This window comes from Propithecus coquereli, unplaced genomic scaffold, assembly GCF_000956105.1.
Source record: "Propithecus coquereli isolate 6110/MARCELLA unplaced genomic scaffold, Pcoq_1.0 Scaffold44, whole genome shotgun sequence".
NCBI classification, from domain to species: domain Eukaryota; kingdom Metazoa; phylum Chordata; class Mammalia; order Primates; family Indriidae; genus Propithecus; species Propithecus coquereli.
The window spans coordinates 3,061,727-3,088,090 of NW_012150174.1; the positions used below are offsets into that span (position 1 = coordinate 3,061,727).

Consider the following 26,364-nt stretch of genomic DNA (forward strand, 5'->3'; position numbering starts at 1 on the left):
TTTTCACTAGGTATAGGATTCTGAGTTGGCATTATGTTACTTTTTCAGTGCTTTGAATCCTTACATTGTCTTCTGGCTTCTTTTCTGTTTGAGAAGTCAATTGTCTTATTTTTGTTCTCTTAAAGATAATGTGTCTTGCTTTCTCTGCCTGTGCTTACTCTTCTTCTCTTTGGTTCAAGGCACTTTTACTATAACATACCTAGATGTGATTTTTTGGGGGGCGTCTTTATTCTGTTTGGGCTTTGTAGGGACTCTCTGTGGGTGTGTGTCTTTTGTCAGTTTGGGAAGATTCTCATTCATATCTCTTTAAAAATGGATTTTCCCTATACTCTCTCTCTCTTTCAGGGACTCGCAATTATATGAGTACTAGCCCTTTTTACTCTGTCCTCTACTTCCCACTCCTAGAAAACAAAACATGCAAAAATCCATTACATCCTTATGAAGATTTGACAAATCAATTAATTAGTCTTTTCTCAGGTGCTTCTGTCACTCAAATTCTCCTGTACTCTGAAACAGTGTCTAACTCTTACATTGGCAGTGGCAAAACCTACAAACGTTCCTGGAATTTGGACAGTCACCTTTTGTTTCAAGGACATAGGACAAAAGATGTGGAGAATTTTCCTCCTCACCGTCTCAGTGCCGGATCCTGAGTGATAGGCACCCATGTGCTCTTTGATAAATCTGGGTGTATTTGTGATATGCAGGGCGCTCTAAAGCATGGGCCCCCAAGGCAGGAGCCCATCTTACCTGAGTCCAGGGCATGGTTTCTCAATCTCAACATTATTGACATTTGGGCCTGTTAATTCTTTGTTTGTGCATCCGTCTTGTACATTAGAGGATGGTTAGTGGCATCCCTGGCCTCTAACCACTGTATGCCAGTAGCACCTCCCAGTTGTGACAAACAAAAGTATCTCCAAACATTGTCAAACGTTCCTTCATCCAGGGTGGGAGGTGGTGTTGCAAAATCACTCCTGGTTGCAAGAAAGACCTACATGAAAAAGTTCCACTTGGAACTTAATATCAAGAATTAGTGTGCTTGATAAAAGAAAGCACATCACCAGTTTAAGCAGAGACATGGGTTATAACGAGTTGTGTGTTTTTCTCTGGCTTTGGCTGTTTGGAAGCTCAAAGCTTCATGTTTACTACGTTAACTATGCCTCAATTTTCAGGACTGATCTTTTATTTCTAATATAACAATTATTTTGGAAATGGCTTCACATAGTTCGAAGAGATTGGCAGGCAAAATGTTGCCATATGAAACTTAGCCTTAGGAGGCAACATCCGGGTACTGGTAACAAACAGCGCAAGAGGCCCCATTTTCAGTGGTGCAAGCTGGGCTCCCTGAAGCAGCTTTGAGGGCAGAGAACAGCAGCTGTGGGAGCTGGAGAAAACAGGGAAGGCACTGTTCAGCAATTCTGGACATACCTTGCGGGGAGCATACAAGAGGTATTCCTTTGGTTTTTCCTGTGCCAGAAATAATTGTGGGATGCTTTCTGACAGTTGGGTGGGGAGCTGAAGTACAGAAATGAAGCCAGTGAGGGTTCAGCCATAGTAATTTGGGTGTTAAAGTTAATGTGTACTTCCAGTTTGGAGACAGAAGAATGAAGTCATTTCTCTCCTCTTGGAAATTACCCAAAAGCAAAAAGGAGGATGAGAAACAGAAGTGCAAACTCCAGCTTCCACAAAACTTTGGAGACATCTGAAACTCTTAACTCTAAATTGAGTGAGAGTTGAAAAACTAGTGAATATTGAATGAGAGAGTGTAGGATGATGGCTGTTTCTGCAGGATCTGAGAAAGTTAGCCAGAGTGTCTTCTTAAAGGCGAGGCTATTTGCAGGACCAGTCTGTCAAAGTGGCAGGAGGGACAAAAAGAGAAACCTGGCATTCTGAACGGCTCTAGAACATCTGATCTTCACTGGCAGGACTACAAAGGTTCACACATACAACCCTGAATCATAAAGAAATTTCTGCTAGCCTGGATCCTCCCCAACATGAAAATCCTACAAATACCTCGGAGGAACCTCATTTACAGATGAGTCATCAGTTTTCCTCATCTAGGCAAATGGCAATTCCATTCTCCCAAGAGCTCATTCTGGACTCATCTCTCAAGTGCTACATCCAATCTTCAAGCAAATACTGTTGGCTCTACCTTCAAAATATATCCAGAATCCATTTCTCACTACTCCCACTATTACCACCCTAGTCCAAACCCTTGTGGCTCACCTAGAATATTGCCATAATTTCATAACCGTGCTCTCCATTCTCACAGTTGGCTCCCTACAGTATTTTTTTTTTTTTTTTTTTTGAGACAGTCATCTTCTCTTGCCTGGACTAGAGTATGGTGGCGTCATCATAGCTCACAGCAACCTCAGATTCCTGGGCTCAAGCGAACCTCCTGCCTCAGCCTCCCAAGTATCTGGGACTATAGGCGAGCACCACCACGCTCGGCTAATTTTTTCTGTTTTTAGTTGAGACAGATTTGATTTCTTCAATTTTTAGTAGAGATGTGGTCCTGTTCTTGCTCAGGCTGGTCTTGAACTCCTGACCTTAAGCAATCCTCCTGCCTCAACCTCCCAGAGTGCTAAGAATATGTGTGTGAGCCACCACGCCCAGCCTCCCTGTAGTGTTTTTAACACAGCCGCCTAAGCACTATTAATTAGATCATGTCACTGTAATTAAAAACTCTCCAAGGTCTTCTCATTCTCCTCAGAATAAAATCTGTAGTTCGTATCATGGCTCTAATGATCTTAATTCCTGCTATCTCTTTTAACTTATCTCAAACCCTCTGCTGTCCCTAGCTTATTCTATTGATTTCATTGCATCTTTACCTTGTTTTAATATTTATCACCATCTGATATAATTGTGTCTTCCCCTTCACTGGAATGTAAGATTCGTTAAAGCAGGGCCTGATATTGTTCACTGCTGGACTACCAGTGCCTAAGAGTGCCTGGTACACAGCAAGTGCTCAATAAATATTTGCAGTTGATCAAACAATTAAAAATAAAAACTAGCACAGGCTCTGTATGAGGATACTACAATAGAGAGAAAAATAAATGGCAGAGGAAGAACATTCTCCAGAAAAATACTGCCTCAAAATATTTGAAAATTATGAAACATTTCACAATGACTTTAATATCTTAATGGAAGGTTCATTTCCATAACAGCACACATCAGAAATAAAAGATATGATGATATAACAAAAAATGAAGTGTGTGAGCTGGCAGAACTCAGGGGAAAAATTTAAAAATAATCATAAAAATGAAAAATTAGGATGGTAAGAGTATCCAGTGTTTGAATTTCAGTAAGGGGAATAGAGGAATAGGAGTTATGAAAATAAAGAAAAATGACATGGAGATAGAAGATGCAACATGCACACAGATGGAGTTCCGAAAGCAGAAAACTGCCATTTTCTAATTTTATTGGTGAAAGCACTGAGAAACCATGCTCACATGACGAATGCCAATAGTAGGTTTTAGAAACTTCACTCAATCCTCTGAACTCTTTTAGGCCAAAAATCATAGTGCTCTTTCATCAAAATTTATTTTTAATAAATCGGGATCATTCAGTTCTCTACCAGTGGCATTAAGGGCATTTAACTGGAAACCATCTACCTTGAGTTACTCAGGCCTCAACATCAAGAATGTTTCATGAAGATGGAACAATTTATAAAAAATGATAAAAAGAATGTTTCAAATTGTCCCTTTGTTTGGAGCCTTGAAAAAGAGTTTTATTCCCTGGCACAATTACATGCAGGTTTGGCATGGCGGAGAGACTGCCTTTCCCTCCTCTAATGGGAGACAGGCTGTGAAATTGAAGGTAGCTGTTTCAAGGGAGATCAATTTAGGGACAAGTACATATGGACATAAAGGATAGGGAAGTTCTCTTTTGAACCCTTCATGTATTCCAGGAGTGTGTATATTCTACTGGTTAACAATGGCAAGTACTGCTAACGAGTCAGGTAAGGAAAAGAACTGAAAAGGATCTTAGGAAAATGAGAATCACTGATTTGATGCAAGTAGTTTTCAGTGCATTTGTGTCAAGGGTGGGTAAAAGCCGTATTGGAATAAATTGAGGAGGCAGGGAATGGAAGGGAGGGAAATAGAGGCAGTAATAGAAACAAGTTATTAAAAATGGATATAGGTGTGGAAAGGATTACAGCTGAAGTATGTGGTACCTAGGAGCAATTTTTTTAAAAGGATGTTAAATACTTGAACAAATGCTGACAGAAAAGCGTCAAAAGATTTGAGAGGAAGGCTCAAGGGAAGCTAATCACTAGGTTCACAAGGTGCAAAGGATTAACAGTAGCCAGCACTTACTGAAATTACCTATCTATGCACTAAAGCTTTTTGCTGATTTTATCTAATTCTCACAATAACCATACAAGGTGGTTACTGTTGCCGTCTTCATTTTACTGATCCAGAAAGGAGACCCAGAGAGACCAAGTCATGCTCAAGGTCAGTTTATCACTGAGGTGGTAAAGTTGGGATGTGACCTAGAGCATAGTGGAATACTTGTGCATAGCTCTGGATTTAGTTAGTGAAGTTCAGGGAATTTCTGCCTGAAGGCCTCCACTTTTATATAAGACAGAAAGCAAGGACATGTTAGGAATGAAGGAAAGAGGGTTAACGAGGTTCTGAGTGGAGGTTTTAAACAGTAAAGGAGAATGGGAGGAGTTGACTAGAGAAAATAAGGATTACAGGCAGCGTTAGGTCAGTTAAAACCAATTTTTACTAACAAAGATTTCTTCTTTCTGCAGGAATAATTTGTAAGGAGTTGGATACTTCCTGGAATTTTTCCGGAAGGTATGACATTAGGAAGGGTTATCTGGGAGACTGACAACCATGATACTGAATTGATACATCAGTAAGTCTAGACAGGGCTTGTGAAGCAGGTGAATACAGCCTATGACCTTACTTGGAGCAGATATAAAGGAATAGAGTCAGTCAAAAGTGAGATTTTTAGTGATTTCAGAAGTAAAGTTGTTTCTGGGGATTCAAAATATAGAGGATATGGCTATAGTGGAGAGAAGTAATGTAACTAACATCCTATGTGTAAGTAGTAATTGAAGCTAACCAGGTAGCTGAAATTTCCTCAAAATTTCCTCAAAGAATGTGACCTATTTTTCTGCTGTCAAACTATGGTTTACTCGACTTTTTTCTGTACTTTCAATTCTCCCAGATTTTAAAAGTTATACTTGAAGAGTTTTAACCTAATACAAGCACAGCAATCTGTTCCTGAATACACTGTTAATAAAAAGACTGTGAGACCACCGGTATAGGTAAACACTTGAATACAGGCAAACACTTGAAAGAAGTGCGTTTCAGGTATGCAATTATCAATGATACGGAAAACCTGCCACTAAACTTTCCACTGAATAGTATGTTTTCCCACTGATACTTTTTTAGTAGGGATATCAAGATGGCATGACATCAGTCTTCTTTTAATGTTATTTTTCCACTTTGATAAGAAAAAAAACCCCAATGTTTACGCTTAAAAGACACCATGATGTTTAATGTGGTGCTGGGACACTAGGCCACATGGATCAACAGATCTAAATTTATTACAACTCTTAACTTTGTTAGTGTCCAATACATGAATTATAATAATTGAAATCAGAATTTCTCTATTTAGAGATGAAGAAAAAAGTCTTCTAGTATAGTTATTTTAGGTGTTTCTATTTACATTATCAGAACCAAGACTTAACAACCCAGCATATTTAAACAATGAACTGATGAAAATACTCACTTTTTAAAACATAATACTATTCTCTCTCCCTCTTCCATTCTTAAACATAAATCAGTCTTCACTTTCTACTTAAATTGCAATGAGCAACCCCACAAACTAGGTATTTGAAAATCAGTGGGCAAACTAAAATTGTTGAATAAATCCAAACTTCTTTAAACCAAGTTATTTCTTAAACGTCACACGTATTGTCAACCACCCACTGACTCAATATTTTACTACAGAGAGTAGCACCTATTTTAAAACAATGTGTGAAACTAAAAAAAAACCAAAAAACAAAACACAAAACTTGAGGGTTTGATGTGAAAAATATTGCAAGATGAAGTCTATCAACCAGAAACCACCTGTTCTAGTTGCTACACTCCTAATGCATTCTTAATTTCAAAACATAAGAATAACTTTTTAAAAATCCAACACAGCAATACCTAAGTATCTAGATGTGTAACAGTTTAGCTCACAGGCTTCACTCAAGACTTTGAACTTATTACTTAGAAAGATTAAGATTTTGGACCCAATTATTCAAAGATCCACCAACTAACCCATAATGCAGTTTGTGTTAATCGGCTGTACAAATCAACCACGTAACAGCAGTCAGATTGATTCTAATTTCACGCCAACAGAAGCAGCAATAAAATTAGAAAGTAATATTTCTTTTTAGTAATTAGATAATCAGTATAACAGCACTAGGATAAAATGAAGAGAATTTCTTATTTCAGCTTCTTGTTCAATAAACTTGTTCCTCATTTTTAGATGAGGATAAAGGTATCACAACCAAATATGGGAAAACTGCTTTCTCTTTATTTAGACTTTTGGGACAAAATTAACTTTGGTCACATATTATCTAAAAAAAAAAAAACAAAACCAGTTTTACATATTTTTAAATAGGTAGGACTAAATGACTACAGAATTAACTTCTTCTGTAAAAACTGGCCAAATTTTATCAAAAACCTAACAAAATGTAATTCAAATTATATAAAGACTGCTTGGGATCATAACATTCCAAATGTATGACAGTTGTTACTCCATCCTAATAGGTGTGAAAGTACTTGCTCTCATGTTGCTTTGGTCCAAAGAGAAGAGCTGAGAAAGAAGAAACTATCTAATCCTTTGTTAACACTAATTGTGATTGGCAGCAGAAATATCCATGATGAATAGTTCTACTATAACAAAGGATAATTAAAGAATATTTCTCATGAACATATCACAGAATCAAATTTTTATAAGAGAAAAATATGAAGGAACAAAAACGATAAAATAGCTACCACAAACAAAAAGAAGGGTCGCCCCCATAACTGCATCCGAAGGGGTAAAAAGGTGAGATTAGAGGGTTGATGATGCTGATAGGAAAGGAAGTTGAGTACTGTATTTATTTCTTATTTTATACAACTCTTACTCTTTACAAAAAGGTTATAGTCATGCCCATAAAAGTGTAACCAATGGCATTTGAAAGCAAACACTCTTTGTAATTATTTAAAAGGGCCTTTTTAAAAATTATAATACAAAGGTCTGTGCTCTATAAGCAGTCCTCCACTGTGCATTATAACAATAAGGCTTACTTTTAATACAAAGACTAAGTGTTTGGGAGTTATGAACCACTGGATTTAACAAACATCATTTTATAGTTGCTTTTTGCATCTTTTTTGTTTTTGGGATCCTCCACCTCATCAGGGTGCTCAGTAGCTTGGAGTTCTTCAGCAGATTCTTCTTTCTCTGACTCTGAATCACTTTCAGAGTCATCTGGACTTTCAGGATCAGGTGAATCATCATCGTCATCATCATCATCTCCAGCCACATCACCTTCTCCATCATGATCTTCTACCTAAAACATCAATTAACAGACTTTTTTCAAAATAAATACAATTAGCCAGTATAAAAACTGAGAAAGACCCCAATTTTTATCAATCTTAAAAACAGTCCACTTTGTTTTAAGACTGTATTATAATCAGAGGCTGCTGAGGAGAACTGAGCACCAAGGAATCAGGCATTTCATGTGTTTTATACTTGAGACTGCAGTAGGATTTTAAGAAAGAGCTCTGAAGACCACTCACTTGTTCCCCCATCCTCCTAGTTTGAAAACCATTGTTATCTTCCTGAAATAATATTTTTTAAATAAATAAGGCAAGTTAACCACTAATCTTTATGTGGAAATCAACTATCAATGTTTTGCATATTATATTACTTTGAGTAAACAGTTACACATTAATTGTAATATGAAAAGAGATCACCTAGGAAACAACTGAGAAAGAACTCTCCTACACTTGATCTTAGCCAAAAGGCTGAGAAGTGATGAAAGAACTCTCCTAAACCAATATTTTAACCTTATATGAAATATTTTATGTAACTTGTGAACATGTTGTTCATGCCTATTAAAAATGTGCCCTAATGATTAAGCCGAATTTACAGTAAGCTGGTATTAGAAAATCTATTTTTAAATCCTTAAAAACATCTCTTCTGATTGTCTACAGAGACTCAGGAGGGCATAAAAATATTTTAAGTAACTGTATAAAGAGAGCAGTATACATAGGATTCTTGATTGCTAGGGTAATCTAACAAAAATAAACGATATCAAATTGAAAATTATCTTCCCAGCCAATGAAAATAAGTTAATTACTACCTCACTGAAGCCAAGTCCACAATGTCGCCGATATCTTCCTGATAATTTACTGTCCATACTTTGCTGATATTGAGACTCCAGTTCTTCATTGATTTTCTTGTCTTCTTCCCCTGCATGTCCAGTGTACTTTGGTTATGTTTAGTCGAATTAATAAAAACATTTGATTACACAAAAAACCCATAATACAGATGCTATTATATTCAGGGCTGATTTCTCTATTATGACTAATTTTACAATGAATTTTTTGAATAAGTTTTTATATCACAGGTTGTTACCTAATAGACAATAATTTCTATGTGAAAATTCAAACAAAAAAGTCTCAGAAAGAACTGCCTCAAGTTAAGATAAATGTTAATTACTAAGCACTTTGGCTATTAAATGTTTTAGCTTATTTATAGTATAACAAATGAATGTTCTCCTTAAAGTTTTCTCCTAGTCACCTAAAAAAAGTCCTGCAACAGACAAAAGCATCTGACTTTGAACAGAAATAGTAAAGAAAGGCAATTCTGTTCAGAGAATGGCTAAATAAAATGATCCTGTAATGGCTCTCCTTTCTGCCTTTCTTTGCATATCAAGTTTACTGAAGCAACATTAACTTTAAAAAAAATTTCTTGTTATTTTATTATGCAGCACTTGAGACACATATGTTTTATATATATTCTGTTATATCCAATTTATAAAGCAGAATACTAAACAACTACTAAACCTACACTCAAGAACGAGAACATTACCAATACCACTGGAGCTTCCTGTGCATGATTTTTTATTTTTGGAGACAGGGTCTCTGCTCTGTTCCCCAGGCTGGAGGGCAGTGGTATCATCATAGCTCACTCCAGTCTCAAACTCCCAGGCTCAAGTGATCCTCGTGCCTCAGCCTTCCGAGAAGCTAAGACTACAGGCGCGCACCACCATGCCTGGTCAATTTTTAAAAGAATTTTTATAGAGACGGAATCTGGCTACACATTGCCCAGGCTTGTCTCAAACTCCTGACCTCAAACAATTATCCTGCCTCAGCCTCCCAAGGTGCTGGGATTACAGGGATGAGCCACTGCTCCTAGCCTATATTTTAATTTGTAAATACAAATATAAAAAGGAATTTCAGATTTAATTACAAAGAGTGGTATTTGCTTTATTTTTAAAGTTCCCAATTTTAAAAGAGTAAATGCAACGGCTGAAATATTTTTCCATTCTGCAAAGTTCAGGGATACTCTTTGCCTTATGTAGCAATGTAAATTAATTTGAAGTAATCATTTCACACCAGAAAAATAAAAGATCTATTAATTTCTAAAATGTGCTACATACGCTAGGTCAGTATAAAGTTATTCAAAGTTGTGTTAAATTTAATCTAGGTCATTATGTCTTGTTATTAATAATGTCCAAGATTAGGGTCCATTTTATTTTTATTTTTTTTGAGACAGAGTCTTGCTCTGTTGCCCAGGCTAGTGAGCAGGGGTAGCATCATAGCTCACTGAAACCTCAAACTCCGGGGTTCAAGTGATCCTCCCACCTCAGCCTCCCAAGTGGCTGGGACTACAGGTATCACCATGACTGGCTAATTGTTCTATTATTTTGTAGAGATGAAGTCTTGCTATGTTGCCCAGGCTGGTCTCAAACTCCTGGGCTCAACTGATCCTCCTGCCTTGGCCTCTTGAGTAGCTGGGATTACAGGTGTGAGCCACCATGCCTGGCCTATGGTCAATTTTTATATAGGTGATAATTTCACCTTTCAGCCGACTGAATTAAAATTTAAATTCATTTTCAGTTTCAAAAAATTTTTCCATAAAATTATTTTTAATAACTTTATTTCTTCATGCTCTGCAACTAGTTTATATTCTTCAAAGATTTCAGAACAAAACTTAGTGAATAAACTCCAAACCAGTACAATATGGCAACTATAGCATATGCTAAATAACTTACATAGAGAAAAAAATTCTATATATACCACAGTTGGCAAGATGAGGCATAAAACCTCACTACAATTAAAATATATGTTCTGAATCAAATCAGTAAAAATATAGAAAAAGGTTAGTTTCTTGGTTAGAATATCATATTGATATATCTTCTTCTACCTTCTTTTATCAAAGTACATAATATTTGATACTTTATGTGATATAACATGTTTATGTATTAGACATTTCCAATCTAATATTTTAATCATTTTATTTTACAAAATTATATATAGAAGTTAGACTATCCCAAAATATGTATAAATATTCCAAATGTAGCACCTCCAGTTTAATTATATTTTACATTCTTACCTGTTCGGAAGTGCGATGTTGATTTATGATCTCCTATAACAAGACGACCAGTATGTTCTTTCTATAAAAGGTTGAAAATCTATTAGAATTTGAGACTATTAATTTAACACTATTTGGTGTCTATGTCAGAAATGTATTACAATGCCAGGCTTCTGAGATACACTGAAGACAAAAAACTAAATTAAAGTCCTGCCCTTTAAGGAGCTTACATTCTAGCAAGGGTAGGAATGGGGAGGGGACACACACAAACATAATCATTAATTATAGTATGTTAGAAGGTAGTAAGTGGAATTAAAACAGACTAAGGTGTGGAGATCAGGTTGGAATTTTAAATGAGATGGATATAAAACAAGAAAATTGAGTCAATCTAACATTTTCCTTCCTAAAAGGCCAGTAAAATGAGTTGCTTTAACTTTCCCACCTTCTCTTTCTGATGACTCAAATATATCTCATGGAGAGAAAGCAAATAAAATTTACCTAGCAAAAATGAAAAAACAGACTTACAATGTACAAAGTGATAGATCTTTAAAATATATACCAAAGTCAACTAGCTACCTCTTTACTATTTGAATACAATAAACTGCCACCTCAACCTGTCAAAAAGAACAGAATTAAAAACAATCTAGTACTATAAAACATAAAAATAAGTGATTCAAAGTTACCAATTAATCAGGCTATGTAAGTACTCTCAATTTATTAGTCCAATTCACTTTTTATGGTTCATATTTAGTTTCATGAGAAATAAATTGTTCATTAAAACAGAGTGAAGGCAAGATTAAATGGGACTTTGCAAACCATCATTAACCAATCATCTGTAAAGATAATAGTAACAAGTCTTCCTGAAACAATGGCAGAGAAATTCTCCATACACACGCATGATACTACTGAAAAGCTTCAACCAATAATCATTTATTGCCTTACATGCCATTAACACACAAGTAAATCAATCACTCAATGTGCTGCTGCTTGACTGCAAAATAGATACCCCATTAACAAGAATTGAATATAAATATAATGGAATCAAGTTATTCTAGGGTGATGACAGTATTGCACTGATCTATTCATACTTTCTTAGCTGGCTCTCCCTGTGACCAATAAAATATCCACGGCAGCTGGCTAGGATTAGGATTACTTTGTGGCCATAAAACAGAATAAATCTAAACAGCCCGTAAGAAGGTAAAAGCTACAATCTTGGCCTTGCTTGCAAAGAATTTTATGTATGCTAAACAATCTATTTACTGATAACCAAATTTTATATTAGGATGTTCTTCCTAAGTATCTGAGGAGTTTTCATTCTACCAGGTTGACTATGCATACCCCCTAAACTATTAATTACATTACATATCCTTAGCAAATCTTTTATAGCAAATCCTAACTTCATCAATACATTCTTCAAAATTTTAAGTGAAATGATGCATTAAAAAAACATTTTCCCCCTCATCAGTGTTATAACAAAATAACTTTATTTGAAGACACATTCTGTTAGTTTGCTTAAACTCAATTTCCAAGAACCTACAGAAGATGTTAAGTGAGGACTTAATGTATTTGCATAAACCAAGACTACTTTCTATGACAAATTACTCGAAAATCTGGTTTAATGAGATATTATACAAATGCTTCTTTTAAATAGGTCTCAATGTTTTATGTGACCTCCTTCTATCCCCAACCCTACTGTTGTAGTATCGCAAACGCCTTCTCATCCTTTCAGATTCAGATCAATTCTATTTCTGGGATGCCTTCTTGTTCTGCTAAACCAGAATTAGCTACCCTTTTCTGCAATTCCACAGCACTACATGCATGGCTTTCTCATAGCAATTATAATTCTGTATTGTTATTATCTGGTTTCCTCCATTGCATGATGGCTCCAAACATGTATTTTTGCTCTATGTGACCCCAAGACCCAGCATAGTACCTGCCTGGCATGCAGTAGGTAGTCGATACTTTTTGGCAAAATGCATGAATATATTTGCATATGCATAACAAAACAAAGGGCGGAATTTAAGATGCTTAAAAGAGAAAAAAAGTTTTCCTATTTCTTTCCAATTTAGTTTGTAGGAAGATTATTGGGAAACTGTTAGAAAAATACTTGCTTACAAAAAATGCACACTGTATTTGTGTGTAAAAATAAATTGTGAGGATAAAGACAGGTTTTTACAACAGGTGCTTTCCTGGCATCTGTATTTTATGCAGTTGACCACTGAACAACATGGGTTTGAACTGTGTGGATCCACTTATGCTCGGGTTTATTTCTGTCTCTGCTACCCAAGACAGTAAGACCAATCCTTCCTCTTCAGCCTACTCAACATGAAAATAAGGATGAAGACCTTTATTATGATCCACATCCACTTAATGAATAGTAAATATAATTTCTTTTCTTTATGATTTTAATAACATTTCCTTTTCTCTAGCTTACTTTACTGTAAGAATGTAGTATATAACATATAACATACAAAATATGTGTTAATTGACTGTTTATATTATCAGTAAGACTCCAGTCAACAGTAGGCTATCAGTAGTTACGTTTTTGGGGAGTCAAAAGTTATATGCAGATTTCTGAATGCACGAGAGCCAGTGCCCTTAACCCCTGCATTGTTCAACGGTCAATTGCACCTTCTATTACATTAATCAAACTGAGAGGCATTTCAAAATATCTTGGACATTTTTAAAATGGGTTTTTTTTCCCCCAGTGGTCTACACATTCGGAGAAACTTCACTGTGGAAATGATCCCTGAAAGTATAGTTTTAAAATAATGTTTCTGAGAAAGGATATTCCCTTGGTTACTACTTCAAGGGCTGAGGGAGGTATAAAATATGATAGACTTTTGACTTTGACCAGAAGTTCCCACAAGATAACCTGCCCAGAAAAAACATCTTCTATTAAATCACTGGGCTAGCAGATGGCAAGCTGTATGATTCGACATCTCTTTTCTTTCACAGAGAATCCTTAAACCAAATTTTTCCTCTGTACAGTCTCCAAACTTTACTGATAGAGACATTGAGAATCCTACAAGTGGCTCAGAAATAATATAAATTTTAAGTGCTTGGTTAGGTTGGGTCTATTTCCCAAAGCCAAAAGTAATCATGCAAAATAAGAAAATGGGATCCAAGTGTATTCAGTCCTTCTATACACAAAAAAACCAGCATTATTTTTCACAGAAAAGATAAATGCATACCATCCAATGCTTACCTTTCCTGCACCCATCAGTCTCAAGAATTTTTGTTTTCTCTCTTCATTACCCAAGTCTGCCGCCTCCCAATTGCTAGATCCAAGCTAAGAAAGAAATTAGTCCATTAATATTTTTTGCATTAAAAATAAGTATTAAAAAATTTAAACCTGTAATGCCAAGGGTTTTTTTTTCTGTTTTTAACTACAAATAGGTTCATTTTTCTTGCTTAGAACGTTAAGCCTATATATCATACTAAAATTTACTCCATTTCTATTGCCTCACAACAGAATCCTTTAGTTCTTGTGCAGCCAGAGCTCTGGGTCTCAAAAGTTTGCTTCTATCAGAATCACTTAGCTTATTAAAACAGCCCCAGAGATTCTGATTCAGTGGGTCTGGGATGGAACGCAAGGATTTGAATTTCTAACAGATTCCTAAGTGATGCTGATGCTGTTGATGTGGAGATTATACTTTTGAGACTCAATGCCCTAGAGCTTTACAGGGCCCTAGAGCTCCTAGCACTTTGAAACCAGAAGGCTGCCACAGTTGTTAGTTGAGTTAAAAATTTTATCTTTAGTGATATTCTAAGGGACAGGATATCATCACATTCTACTAGACCCAATTTTAATTTTTCAGTTTCTTTTTTGAGCAGTTCTAGTCAGGTGTTAGGATTGAGATGTCATGACTTGTATTCTTTCTTAAATGTCTTCCAAAGAATAAAGAGAAAGTTTACTCATTTTTAAAAAGAATAGACTAAACCTCATTCTATCTTGCAATTATCAAATGGGTCCACTGAACACTTTTATAAATTTAAGAAACATTATGGAATCCTAGTGATCATATTTTTCCCTACATATTGGAATAAATGTAAGAATTATTATAATTCATCAATTATTACAAAACACTAATAACTATGTTAATCCTAAAAATGACTAAAATAAGAAAATAGAATGGTGGAAGAGTTTTCTCACTTCATTGTCCAAAGTATTACATCATCAACTCTCAAGAAGACATCAAGCCTCTGCTGTCTGCTTTTAGCTTTTCATTGAACACAGACGAGAATTTAGAATTTTTCATTTTCCACCCATAACGGCAAAGAAAAAATACTGACAGAAGGCATTTCACAATTACCAGATGGATAAGAAGGTGAATTCAAAATGACAAGTAGTAGTATTCTAGACTAATGATAATATTGAAATTAACTGTGCAAAAATCTCAGACTATGAGTCCTTGGATGATGAAATACCTGATGACTTTTCTCCAACCTATGAACTGATGAAAGACAAAGAAAAAAGGGACAAACAAGAAATATGGTGCTCTTGTTAGGAGAGTCATTCAGCAGGAAAGACTTCCCTTCCAATGCGTGACTATTTTATTTAATTTTTTATGATGCTGTATGTATCTAAATATACTTGATTTGGTTTGTTAATGGACAAAGGGTGAGGGCAGGTGTGTATACAAAGGTGACTGGAAGGCAAAAGATGATATAGAAATATTTAATAAAAACATTCATTGCATTGATAATTCTAATTGACTTTGTAATCTAAAAATGAAAAAGCTTTGCAATTATGGAACAAAGATGACAAATCCCTCTTCAATACAAAATTGTAGGCAAAGATTTCAAAAAATTCTTCAAGTATTACATTCTGATGATGCAAATGCAAGAACTAGAAGTAATAACAGCTAAAACCTATTAGAAATAGATATGAGATTTAATTATATGTTCTAGGTTCACACATGACAGCTGATGAGCAATTAGATTCAGAGGTTGCTAACCATTTTGGGTATACAGTTGACCCTCAAACAACATGGGTTTGAACTTTGAGTGTCCACTTATATGAGATTTTTTTCCCCCAACCAAACATGGAATGGAATGTGGTAAAACCTGTGTAAATGGAGGACCAACTTTGCCTATACATGGGTTCCACAAGGCTGACTACAGGACTTGAGTATGCTCAGATTTGGGTATGGGTATGGGTGGGTCCTGGAACCAATCCCTGAAGTACATCCAGTGACAAATGTATAAACCATCAAAATTAGGAAAATATAGAAATTTGGGCTTGCTATTGTTAAATTCCTATTAAAATTGCTAATAAAGTTGTTTTTCACTACCCCTTTATTGTTCTGAAAATTATTTGTAAAAGACTAAAAGAATATAAAAAACACTAATAACTATTTCTTCTAGGCAGATGAGACTTAAAGCATTTGTAAAATACTGGACCCACTTGTGGTTCTTCTAAATTCTTTTTGGTGGAGGGGCTTATATGCTGACATAATTTTGGCTACCTAAGTTCCAAATCTCTACTTTTTTCCATGTGACCCCTCATATCTTTTTATAAGCCATTTAATTCTTAACTGTTTCTGCCTCAATATAGTTTTTAAAAAAGTACTAGTGAAGCTTCAGTTCTGATTCTCACTAAATCATTTGCTCTATAAGCCAGGACCTGACATTTAGTTGTAATTCCTCATCTACAAAGAGAGGCTTCTTTAAAGTACTATCTTAAGAATAATAAGACCTAAGAATTACAGTGTTTTATAATGTATAAATCACTTTTCACTTACTTTTTCTCAAGAGCTTCTTAACAGTCCATTTAATAAGTAAGGATACTGAGGCACAGAGGGGCTAAGTGACTTGCTTTGATCCTCTGCTTTTTCTACATCATATTGCATATATCCAAATCAGATAGAATATTGAAAGTAGTTTATGAACTACTATAAAAATGTATAGAATTAAGTTAAAAACAAAACAACTGTCTAAAAACCAACTTTCTGGATTCTGTTTCTATTAAAAGCAAATATTATCAGTGTTTACATAAATAACCATATCATTTACAATTTCTAATTCCAATGTTTTAAAAAACTCATTAAGTCCTTTCAGTTATTCCTTTAAAAGACCTTAAAGTACCAACACCAAGTACCATGTGTGTGCTCAAATGCTGCATTCTGAAAAGATAATGCTTATAGGATTTGAAAAGGTCTTAAAGGTCTGGTTTAAACTGATCTCATCAGAAGCTATAGCAATTACTTAATCCCTTTAACTTTGTTAAATTGCATAATATCACCAGGAGTTTTCTGTCAAGCTAAAGGTTGTTGATTTCTGAGTCTAGCAAAACAGGAGTCTAACATCCTAACAATCAATTCAGTTGAATACCAGGAGGAAAACAATGTAATACTTTTTAAATGGCAGCCAAGTTATTCAAAGCCTGGATAAATTACTGAGAAAAACTGAATTACCATCCTAACAAGAAAAGAGCTAAAAGCCAGTGGCAGAGAGAACAGAGTGCATGAATAAACCACACTAGATAACCATTCATCCCCAAATCTTTATTGATTACTAATCTTTCTGCAGAGCTAAAATCGATTGCTATAAATACCCTTAATTTTACAGTCTTCATGCCACATTCCACTGAAAGAAGGGGTGGATGTTAAACATCATTTCGTTTACTACAAAGTAGTATTGAGCGAGCCTTTCATGGTTCACAAAGTAAGATTATGAAAGGCTCTGAACTGTACTCTAGAAAATAAACTCTACACATTCAGATTGAGAGTGTTTTAAACAATCACTAAAAACTAGATTTCCCTTCATCATCCTTAATAGCACCTCTCCACACGCCCTCCAGTAATTTCCCCACCGACTTTCCCAAGGCATTTTATCCATTGTATGAAGGACCTCGTTTCACATTTACTGGTTACCTGCAGTTTCCATGACACCGCACTAGGAGCTAGGACAAATCATACAGAAAGGCTTAACATAAGCACCATATTTATTCATCTCTGAATTCCCAAACCTGGCACAGCAGTAAATATTTAATTGGTTACTTTAAGGAATAAATGGTTTGCTATTTAAATTGATAAGCTGGGAGGGGGGTGTTCGAGGGGAAGGCTAGGGAAGGAGAACGAGGTACTTGACATCAAAATGGGTTGCTAGATCTCATCTTCTTAGACTGCACCACCATACGCCAGGACCAAATTACACCCCTGGCATATTTTTTCGGTTTAATACTGTTCTCGATTTACTCTTACTAGTACAGTTAAGAGTTAAGGTTAACTCTTAATAGTACATTGCAAAATTCATCCAGGCCGGAAAATCTGTCCAACTGTGCACGAACGTTTCGACACTGTCACAAAAACATTTTAAACAGGGAGCCTTGCCTTCTCTATCCTGAGTAAAAAGGCCCAAGAATGTAGCTTCATTAACCCCCGAAAACGCCAACATGAGGATCCCTTGACTAAGCTCTTTCACTTCTTGACCCTCTCAGGATTTAATTCCTCAATTCCCTTTCCCACACAGGTCTCCTGCTATTAGCGTGTGGGCCTCCATAAACCTTCCGACTCTAATAAAGAAAGGGAGATAGTTCCCATTCTTCTGGTTCCTCCCCCTCGGTCCTCCCACTTCGGGACCTCAGGCGCTTCCTCCTCCATCCACCCTTCCCGGCCTACCCCCAGCCTTTAGTAGGCCTCAACCCTCATCCACTCCGCCATTGTTATTTACATCGTCGTCTGGTGAGGCCGAACGCTTCACCCCGTGGGGGTGAGACTCTCTGGCAGCGCTCATCGTTGTAGGGATCCCGACGGGAAAGGCTGAACCCACTCGCCGTTCTCCTCAGCCGCGACACCAGCAGCCTGCAATCTGCCACCGACCCAAGCAGCCCTACTCCAGAACGCAGAGCTTCTTCGGGCCTTCTCCGCCACAGTCGTCACTGCTGCGGCCGCTCGCTACCCCGGAGCACTTTGGGAGTTGTAGTTTTCTGAGTCACTCTATACTGGCCGGAATAAGAGATGTGTGGACGATTAAAACTACAATTCCAGGAAGCTCAGCGGCTCAGCGCGCGCTCTATGGCGGGAGTGCCCTCGGAAGCTCCGCCCTCTTTGGCTGGTGGAGGCAGCTTTCCCGCCGATGAGTATGGCGGTGAGCGTTGGTTGAGAGCTTCGTCGCCACAGAAGGAGGCTCAGAGTGGGTTTTCGCATTTCACCGTGAGACGTTGCCCTATTGGCAAATGGATCCGTCGAAATTAAGCACCTAGGTTTAATTGTAATGTTTGAGGCTTATTGAATCCTCACGAGTACCCTTCACCCAGAACAAAAACCTTTAAAAAAATGGCTTCTACCCTTTCCACCCTGGTGTTAGTTCTCCGTTGTCTGTAGGGGATTTCTAGGTGACCGGCGGTGCTGCTTTCTAGAAGGTTCTGATGAATAGTTTGCTGTTTTCTCACTCAACAAAATGAGTTCAGTATGGTGTTGAGTGTTAAATTAATTGGCTATTATGGAAACGGGGGTCCACCTGAGGGAATTCTGTAAGTTTTCCATAGGGCTTTGTGTGAAGTGGGAGTAATCGTATCTGATCTTCCTGCTGGTGTATAGGTATTGTACTATTGAGGTCTTCACTGAAGGAAGTCTATCCCTACAAGAAAAGCCTTCTTTTTTTTTCTTATCCTTTTTTTTTTTGAAATAGTTTTTTATTGAGGTGAAATTCAGATAAAATTAGCTATTTTAAGGTGTACAATTCAGTGGTGTTTAGTATATTCAGTCTTATGTACCCATCACCTCTGTGTAGTTCAAAGATGATTCATCACTCCAAAAGGAACCCAAGTGCACATTATTCGTCCCTCCTCATTCCTTCCCCTTCCTAGCCCCTGGTAATCACTAGTCTGCTCAGAAAGCCCTGTATCTGAATATATTCTTCAGATACTGCAGACTAACTCCTGCAGTATCAAGGTGTCTGAATTTTTAACCAGACCCGAACCTAACATCTTTGTTCTTACTTACCCTGAAGCTTTCTGACCTTGGTCAAAAATTTGATTATTTTTTTGGCAGAGTGCCGTGCCTCAGGCCTGTAATTCTAGCACTTTGGGAGGCCAAGGAGAGATGATTGCTTGAGGCCAAGAGTTTGAGACCAGCCTGAGCAGGAGCGAGACCATCTCTACAGAAAAATAAAGAAATTGGCTAGGTGTGGTGGTGCACACCTGTAGCCCCAGCTACTTTGGAGGCTGAGGCAGAGGATCACTTGAGCCCAGGAGTTTGAGGTTGCAGTGAGCTATGATGATATCACTGCACTCTAGCCTGGGTGACAGACTAGACTCTGTCTCAAAAAAAAATTTTTTAAAGTATTTTTTGAAAGCAAAAATCAGTAAGTGGTATAATAGTACAGATATAGCATTTTGGTATTGAGAGCAGTCTGTGAAACAATGCTTAACTATTGGCTTCTGAATGCAGCAATTATTCTAACTTGACCTCCTGTGTACAAATACTACTCTCCCAGATTTCAGATCACTGAACCATTTATAGAACTGTGACCAGTGAGAGACAGTTTTTAAATAATTTATGCAGTTATAGATCCAAATTCTTTATTTTGGAAACAGAGGAATAGCATAATAATTAGTATATGAAAGAAAAGATATCATATAGGGTCATATTTTATAAGTATAACCAAGTAAAAGGCACCTTAATCTATTAGTTCTGTGGTAAGAATAAATCATAAATAATGGAGGAGAAGAGAAAATTCAGGAGGAGAAAAAGCATTTTGGGAGTGGTTGCTTGCTCTTTGCTAGAATTAAAATATTTTGTCTCTTAACCCCTTGATTCTACTAAGATTCTACAAATATAATTACAATTACATTACCTTTAAGTTGCAGAGTTTTGTAGGATGGACTATAGTTCATCTTAGTGGGTTTGACAAACTGAAATGTATACAATTTAAAACTCTTAGCTATACTACCATAAACGAATGGAATGGCTGACTAGGTACTCTATACTGCTAAAAGAATTTTTAAATAAAAAAGGACTATCAATAAGATTAGTAGTTAGTAAACAATTCTAACTTTACTAATTGGTGCAAGTCCAGAAAACTTTAATGAGCTAGCAACATGTCTTTTATTTTTTCACCAGAATTGTTGGCACTGGGATGACTGTCTTCAAGTTACCATAAAACAAGATCACAAGCTAAAAAATAACATAGGAAAAGATAAAGACTGGATCATTTTATCAGATTTTACTCAGTTTCATATACAGAAGGCTATAGGTAAGGATGAAATTATAGAGTAATAGAAATGCATATGTGGTACAGCAACTTGGTAATGCTCTTCTTTCTTGCATTGTAAAAACAAGGAGAAGATACTCTTTATCATGAGTGGAATTATGAAATGCCTTCTTCAGAACTGGGATTGTTCCATCTCCATTTTTTGTTTCTAGCACAATGCCTGCCACAGAGTTGTTAATAAGTGTTTTTCCGTTAATATAGGAAGGATGAAATTATATAGTATCAAGAGTGGTATCTTGAATGAGGCTCAGAAACTCAGCAATGTCTTTCTTGAGTAGTAAAGACAAGGAGAGGCCGGGCACAGTGGCTCACGCCTGTAATCCTAGCACTCTGGGAGGCCGAGACGGGTGGATCGCTCAAGGTCAGGAGTTCGAGACCAGCCTGAGCAATAGCAAGACCCCTGTCTCTACTAAAAATGGAAAGAAATTATCTGGACAACTAAAAATATATGTATAGAAAAAATTAGCCAGGCATGGTGGTGCATGCCTGTAGTCCCAGCTACTCGGGAGGCTGAGGCAGGAGGATTGCTTGAGCCTAGGAGTTTGAGGTTGCTGTGAGCTAGGCTGCCGCCACGGCACTCACCCTAGCCAGGGCAACAGAGCCAGACTCTGTCTCAAAAAAAAAAAAAAACAAAACTAAAGACAAGGAGAGGAGACTAATAGAAATTTGAAATACTTTCCTAGGGTAAAGATCATGCCTTCCTCATTTTTTTATATACCCAACCTTTAACATGTAGTGGACAGTCAAAAATGTTTGTTGAGTACATTCTCTCAACCCAGGGTAGTTATAATTGAGCATAGTTAACAAACTGAAGAAGAAATAAAACTTTAAAGAATATGCTCTTAGCCGATCTCAGTGGCTCATGCCTGTAATTCCAGTGCTTTGGGAGGCCAAGGATGGAGAATCGCTTGAAACCAGGTGTTTGAGACCAGCCTGGGCAACATAGCAAGACCCCGTATCTACAAAAAATAAGAAAAATTAGCTGGGCATGGTGACATGCACCTGTAGTCCTGGCTACTTGAAAAGCTGACGTGCGATGATGGCTTCCAGGCTATAGTGAGTTATGAGTGTGCCACTGTGCTCCAGTCTCAGTAAGAGAGAAAGACCCCATCTCTAAAAAAAAAAAGAAAAAGAATATGCTCTGTACAAAAACACTGCTGCTGTTTTACCTGAGACTAAAGAAAAAATTCCAAGGGCTATAATTATAGCTATCATTTATTGAATACCCAGCATGCACCATATACTTTGGTAGGTGCTTTTTATAGGTGCTTTTTATAATTGGTCTCAAAATTTCAAAATAAATTTCAAAATGTAGGTAATTTTAGGTAATGAAGCTTAAGAAAAGTTAATGCTTGCCTAAAGTCATATAGCTAGTGAGTGCGTGTCTAAGCTGGGATTCAATCCTTAAGTCTGTCTAACTCCAAAAGCACTTTCCACTGTGCCAATATAATCGAACACTTATATAGGGTGCTTACTCAGCACCCTCATGTATTAGGAAGTATGCCAAATTTGAGGAAAACCAGAATAAATAATATGTAATCCCTTACCTCAAGGACTTTACAGTTTGGTGGGAGAGGAATGATTAAGTGGCATCAGTAAATTACAAATAAAATGCTATGGAAACAGTTTGTTTTGGCTGAGGGAATGGTAAACTTATTCCTAAAGTTTTTGGGCTAGGCCTTGAAAAACAGTGGGGGCCGGGTGGGGCTTGTATTCAGTAATGGATAGTGTCCAGTATGCTGAAACTTGATAAGCATGAAAGTATTATATTCTGAGACAAAATTCTGTAGGCTGATCAAAGCCAGGCTGTGAAAAACCTTGAGTTTGAATTTCTCACTACATGTGTTCAGGTTAAAATCATCCCTTTCATAGGTTTATATGACCTCCCATCCTCTAATACTGCGGTCCCCAAGCCCCTGGCCACTCTGTAGAGCTCTGCTGCCGACCCCCTCTGAGGCCCCCCACCCCATGAAATTGGGCCCTGGTGCCAAAAAGGTTGAGGACTGCTGATTTACGCCCAAAACAATGCAAATGATTCTTGTTCTTGGCAATGCAAATGGATTTTTATCCAGTAGAGAATGTAAATCTCTGTAAGTCAAATTCTATAATGAATTGGTGTTAACTTCTTACTGGTTTCCTTATTAATTACTAAGTTACAAAAAATTACTAAGTTAAATGATATCTCTGACACTTAACATCTTGATTCATGTTCTTTATATATTTGTATGAGAATCATGATTTTACAATTTTGGAAATCATACTTTAAAATTATTTATATAATACAAGTATAAACAGTTAAATATAAGTGTGCATATATATGGATTTTTTAAAAGTACCTATATGGGGCTGGGTGTGGCGGCTCACACCTGTAATCCTAGCACTTTGGGAAGCTGAGGTGGGAGGATCGCTTGAGGCTAGGAGTTCCAGACCAGCTTCAGCAAGAAGCAGACCCTGTCTCTACAAAAAACTAGAAAAATTAGCTGGGCATGGTGGTGCATGCCTGTAGTACCAGCTATTCAGAAGGCTGAGGTAGGAGGATCACTTGAGCCCAAGAGTTTAAGGTTGCAGTGAGCTGTGATGAAATCACTGTACTCTAGCCCAGGTGACAGAGTGAGAGAGACCCTGTCTCAAAAAAAAAAAAAAAAAAAGTACCTGTATGATGTGCTGAAAAGGAATAAAACAGCACTTTTTTTAAAACTAAGAGTAATAGTTTTCCTTTTCACAATGCATGCCCATTGATGATAAATTAATATATATTTATAAGCAAGAAGAAAATTAAATAATAAAAACATTTATAATCTTACCATCCAGGAATAATAATCCTGTTAAGATCTTGAAATACAATGTTTCAAACTTGTTTTTTTGGTATGTATGTAATATTTTTCTACACAAGGATAATACTGTACATATTGATTTAAGCCTGTTTTTTAAAAATTTTGAGTACATAAATGAGCATATTTTTGATGGTCATATTTTAAAGATTGTATTTCAGCATTTCTGAGGAGTGGGGGACCACAAAGTTTCTTATTAGCTATTTTAGGTGTAATAACTTTGCAGGTGACATGTCATTACTTTAGAAATGAAAACGTGTTAAATGGGCATATTAAATCACCAAATTAAAGCAATATATTTTAATTCTCTGAATTATAAGAGGTGGCCACTCTGTATGGGATCTTAGAATTCTGTACATGCATCATGGTGAATGAATTTTTTTTTTATTGTTGTTTGTTTTCTTTGAAAAAGAAGCTGGCATGGAGGTTATTAGGGGGTTGAGGGTGGGAAAGAACTAGAAACTACAAAGGAAATGAAGCCTGGAACATCAGTATAGGAAAGCAGTTCTATCCTAGCTGTTAACATTTAAAAAGCCCTTTCAAAGACTAAAGAAATAAAGGCTACAAATGTCTGGAGCTTGAAATGGCTTTTATACTTTTGAACCTGTTATAAAAGCTTTTCTTAGAACTCTCCTTCCTCCTCCTCCCCCAAAACAAAATAGTTGGGAGGAAAAAAAAAGAAAATTAAACAGGAAAAGACCAGATGTAAAGGATGTTGCCACAGCTTATTTTAAATTTCTGAGCCAGAAGAAAAGCTTAAAAAAACAAACAAACAAAAAAAAATGAAACAAAACAAAGAGGAAGAAGTGCCATATTTTGAAGTTTGAAGGAAACAAAGAGAATGAGTGGTTATATGCTTGGATATTGTGAATTGCTAATAGCTGAAATGTAGGTGCATTTCCAGCAGGAATCAATATCTCTTGTTTTTGCTGCTCCTAAATGTGTTTACAAATAGGCTGCAAAAAGTAAGAGAGAGAGGGTAATGTGTGTTGAGACTATTCCGTTTTTAATACAGTATTTGATTGAACACAAATGTTCTGTAAGTCTTCATGAAGAGAAAGTTTTGAAAAAAATGTTCAAAGGATGTGAATTATCAATTCTTGTAAAGTTCCTCACCAAAAGACCAATTATGACTTTCTTTCCTTGTTTTATGATTTATTCATTATTTTATTATAACTGAAATGGAAGAATGAATAACTGACATTTGATGACTTGTAGTTTTTTTTTCTTTTAGCATTATAAATCATCAAGATTTCAGAAGAAATTCAAGTCTCTTGAATGGAATCTACTTAAATTAAAAACTTTAAAAGTTATGCAATGTAATATGAAAGTTCTAAATTTTTGTCTTGTTACTGATATTAATTTGGTTTTGCCCAACTCACCTAACTTCTAAATCTCTGCTATCTCTGAAGCTCTGTAATTCAGTTTAATAAATATGAAAGTAATGTTAAGGATAAAATTACCTTTAAAAAAAAAAATTGCAGGCTGGGTGCGGTGACTCATGCCTGTAATCCCAGCACTTTGGGAAGGCCAGGTGTGAGGATCACTTGAGGCCAGGAGTTCAAGGCCAGTCTTGGTAACATAGTGAGATGCTGTCTCTACAAAAATTTTTAAAAAATTAGCCAGGTGTGGTGGTGTGCCTGTGGTTTCATCTACTCGGGCGGCTGAGGTGGGAGGATTGAGCCAAGGAGTTCAAGGCTGCACTGAGCTGTGATTGTGCCACTGCACTCCAGCCTGGACAACAGAGCAAGACGCTGTCTCTAAAAAACAACCAAAAAAACTCAATTTAGCAAAAATATTTCTAATTCCAAATGATGTCTTAATTAGTAATATAAAACAAAATTTTAGTATGATCACAGATTTTTGTTTTTGAATAAATATTTTAGTACACAAATCATAACTGTATAGCTCATTCATCACAAGATGAACATATCTATGTAACCCTTGCCCAGGTGAAGAAATAAAATATTTTCAGTGCCCTTGAAGCCTTCTTTCCCTCCCGATTACTGACCACCTTCCCCTGCCAAAGTAAGTATCTTGACTCCTAAGACTATAAGTTAATTTTTCTGGTTTTTCAACTTTATTTAAATAGAATCATACAGTATATATGGCTTCTTCTACACAATGTTATATTTGTGAGAATCATTACTGTTATTACATAGTAGTGGTTGGTTCATTTTATTTCTATATAGCATTCCGTTTTATGAATTCACCTGTTGATGGGAATATGGGTTGTTTCCAGTTTTTGGGTATTATGAATAATGCTTCTATGAACATTTTTTATATCAATGTGCATGCATTACTTTTGGGTATATGCTTAGGAGTAGAAAATAATGTCAAAAGATTTTCCGAATACCTTGTACCAATTTATACTCCCACATGCATAGAATTTGTACAGTTCCTTTAGAATGAAATGATCTCTAATGTGAAGCATTTGAACTTTTTCAGAAGGAAATGGTATATGGGTACTGATCAAGTTTACTAATGCTTTTTATTAATGGGTGGGGTCTTGCTATGTTGTCCAGGCTGGCCTCTAACTCCTGAACTCAAGTGATCCTCCTGCTTGAGCCCCCCGAGTAGCTGGGAGTATAGGTGTGTGCCATGACACCTGGCTACTAATGCTTATTTTTAAAAATATTATAGTCCTACTGTTTGGTGACTAGAACTCTGGAATTTCTTACTACCTATCATTTCATACAGGGAAAAGCAATTGATTTTT

At 36.5% G+C, this 26,364-nt stretch overlaps 1 protein-coding gene across 1 annotated transcript; it reads right to left on the reverse strand.

Annotated features, from left to right (window-relative positions):
* Positions 1 to 6,654: 6,654 nt before the first annotated feature.
* On the reverse strand, positions 6,655 to 18,511 carry LOC105818399 (chromosome unknown open reading frame, human C11orf58). The gene is made up of 5 exons (XM_012654366.1): positions 18,271 to 18,511; positions 13,802 to 13,885; positions 10,615 to 10,675; positions 8,357 to 8,466; positions 6,655 to 7,561 (listed from the first exon to the last, which is right to left on the reverse strand). The coding sequence occupies exons 1-5, from the start codon at positions 18,331 to 18,333 to the stop codon at positions 7,328 to 7,330; spliced, it is 552 nt and encodes a 183-aa protein (XP_012509820.1). The 5' UTR covers positions 18,334 to 18,511; the 3' UTR covers positions 6,655 to 7,327.
* Between the last annotated feature and the right edge of the window lie 7,853 nt (positions 18,512 to 26,364).

Bases quoted from the DNA above. Each gene is read 5' to 3' on its own strand.
- LOC105818399 (XM_012654366.1), bottom strand. From the start codon at position 18,333: ATGAGCGCTGCCAGAGAGTCTCACCCCCACGGGGTGAAGCGTTCGGCC. The intron at 13,886-18,270 runs GTAAATAACAAT...TTTCTTTCTTAG, and splicing joins CGGCCTCACCAGACGACGAT to CTTGGATCTAGCAATTGGGA. The intron at 8,467-10,614 runs GTAAGAATGTAA...CTGGACATGCAG, and splicing joins AACATCGCACTTCCGAACAG to GGGAAGAAGACAAGAAAATC.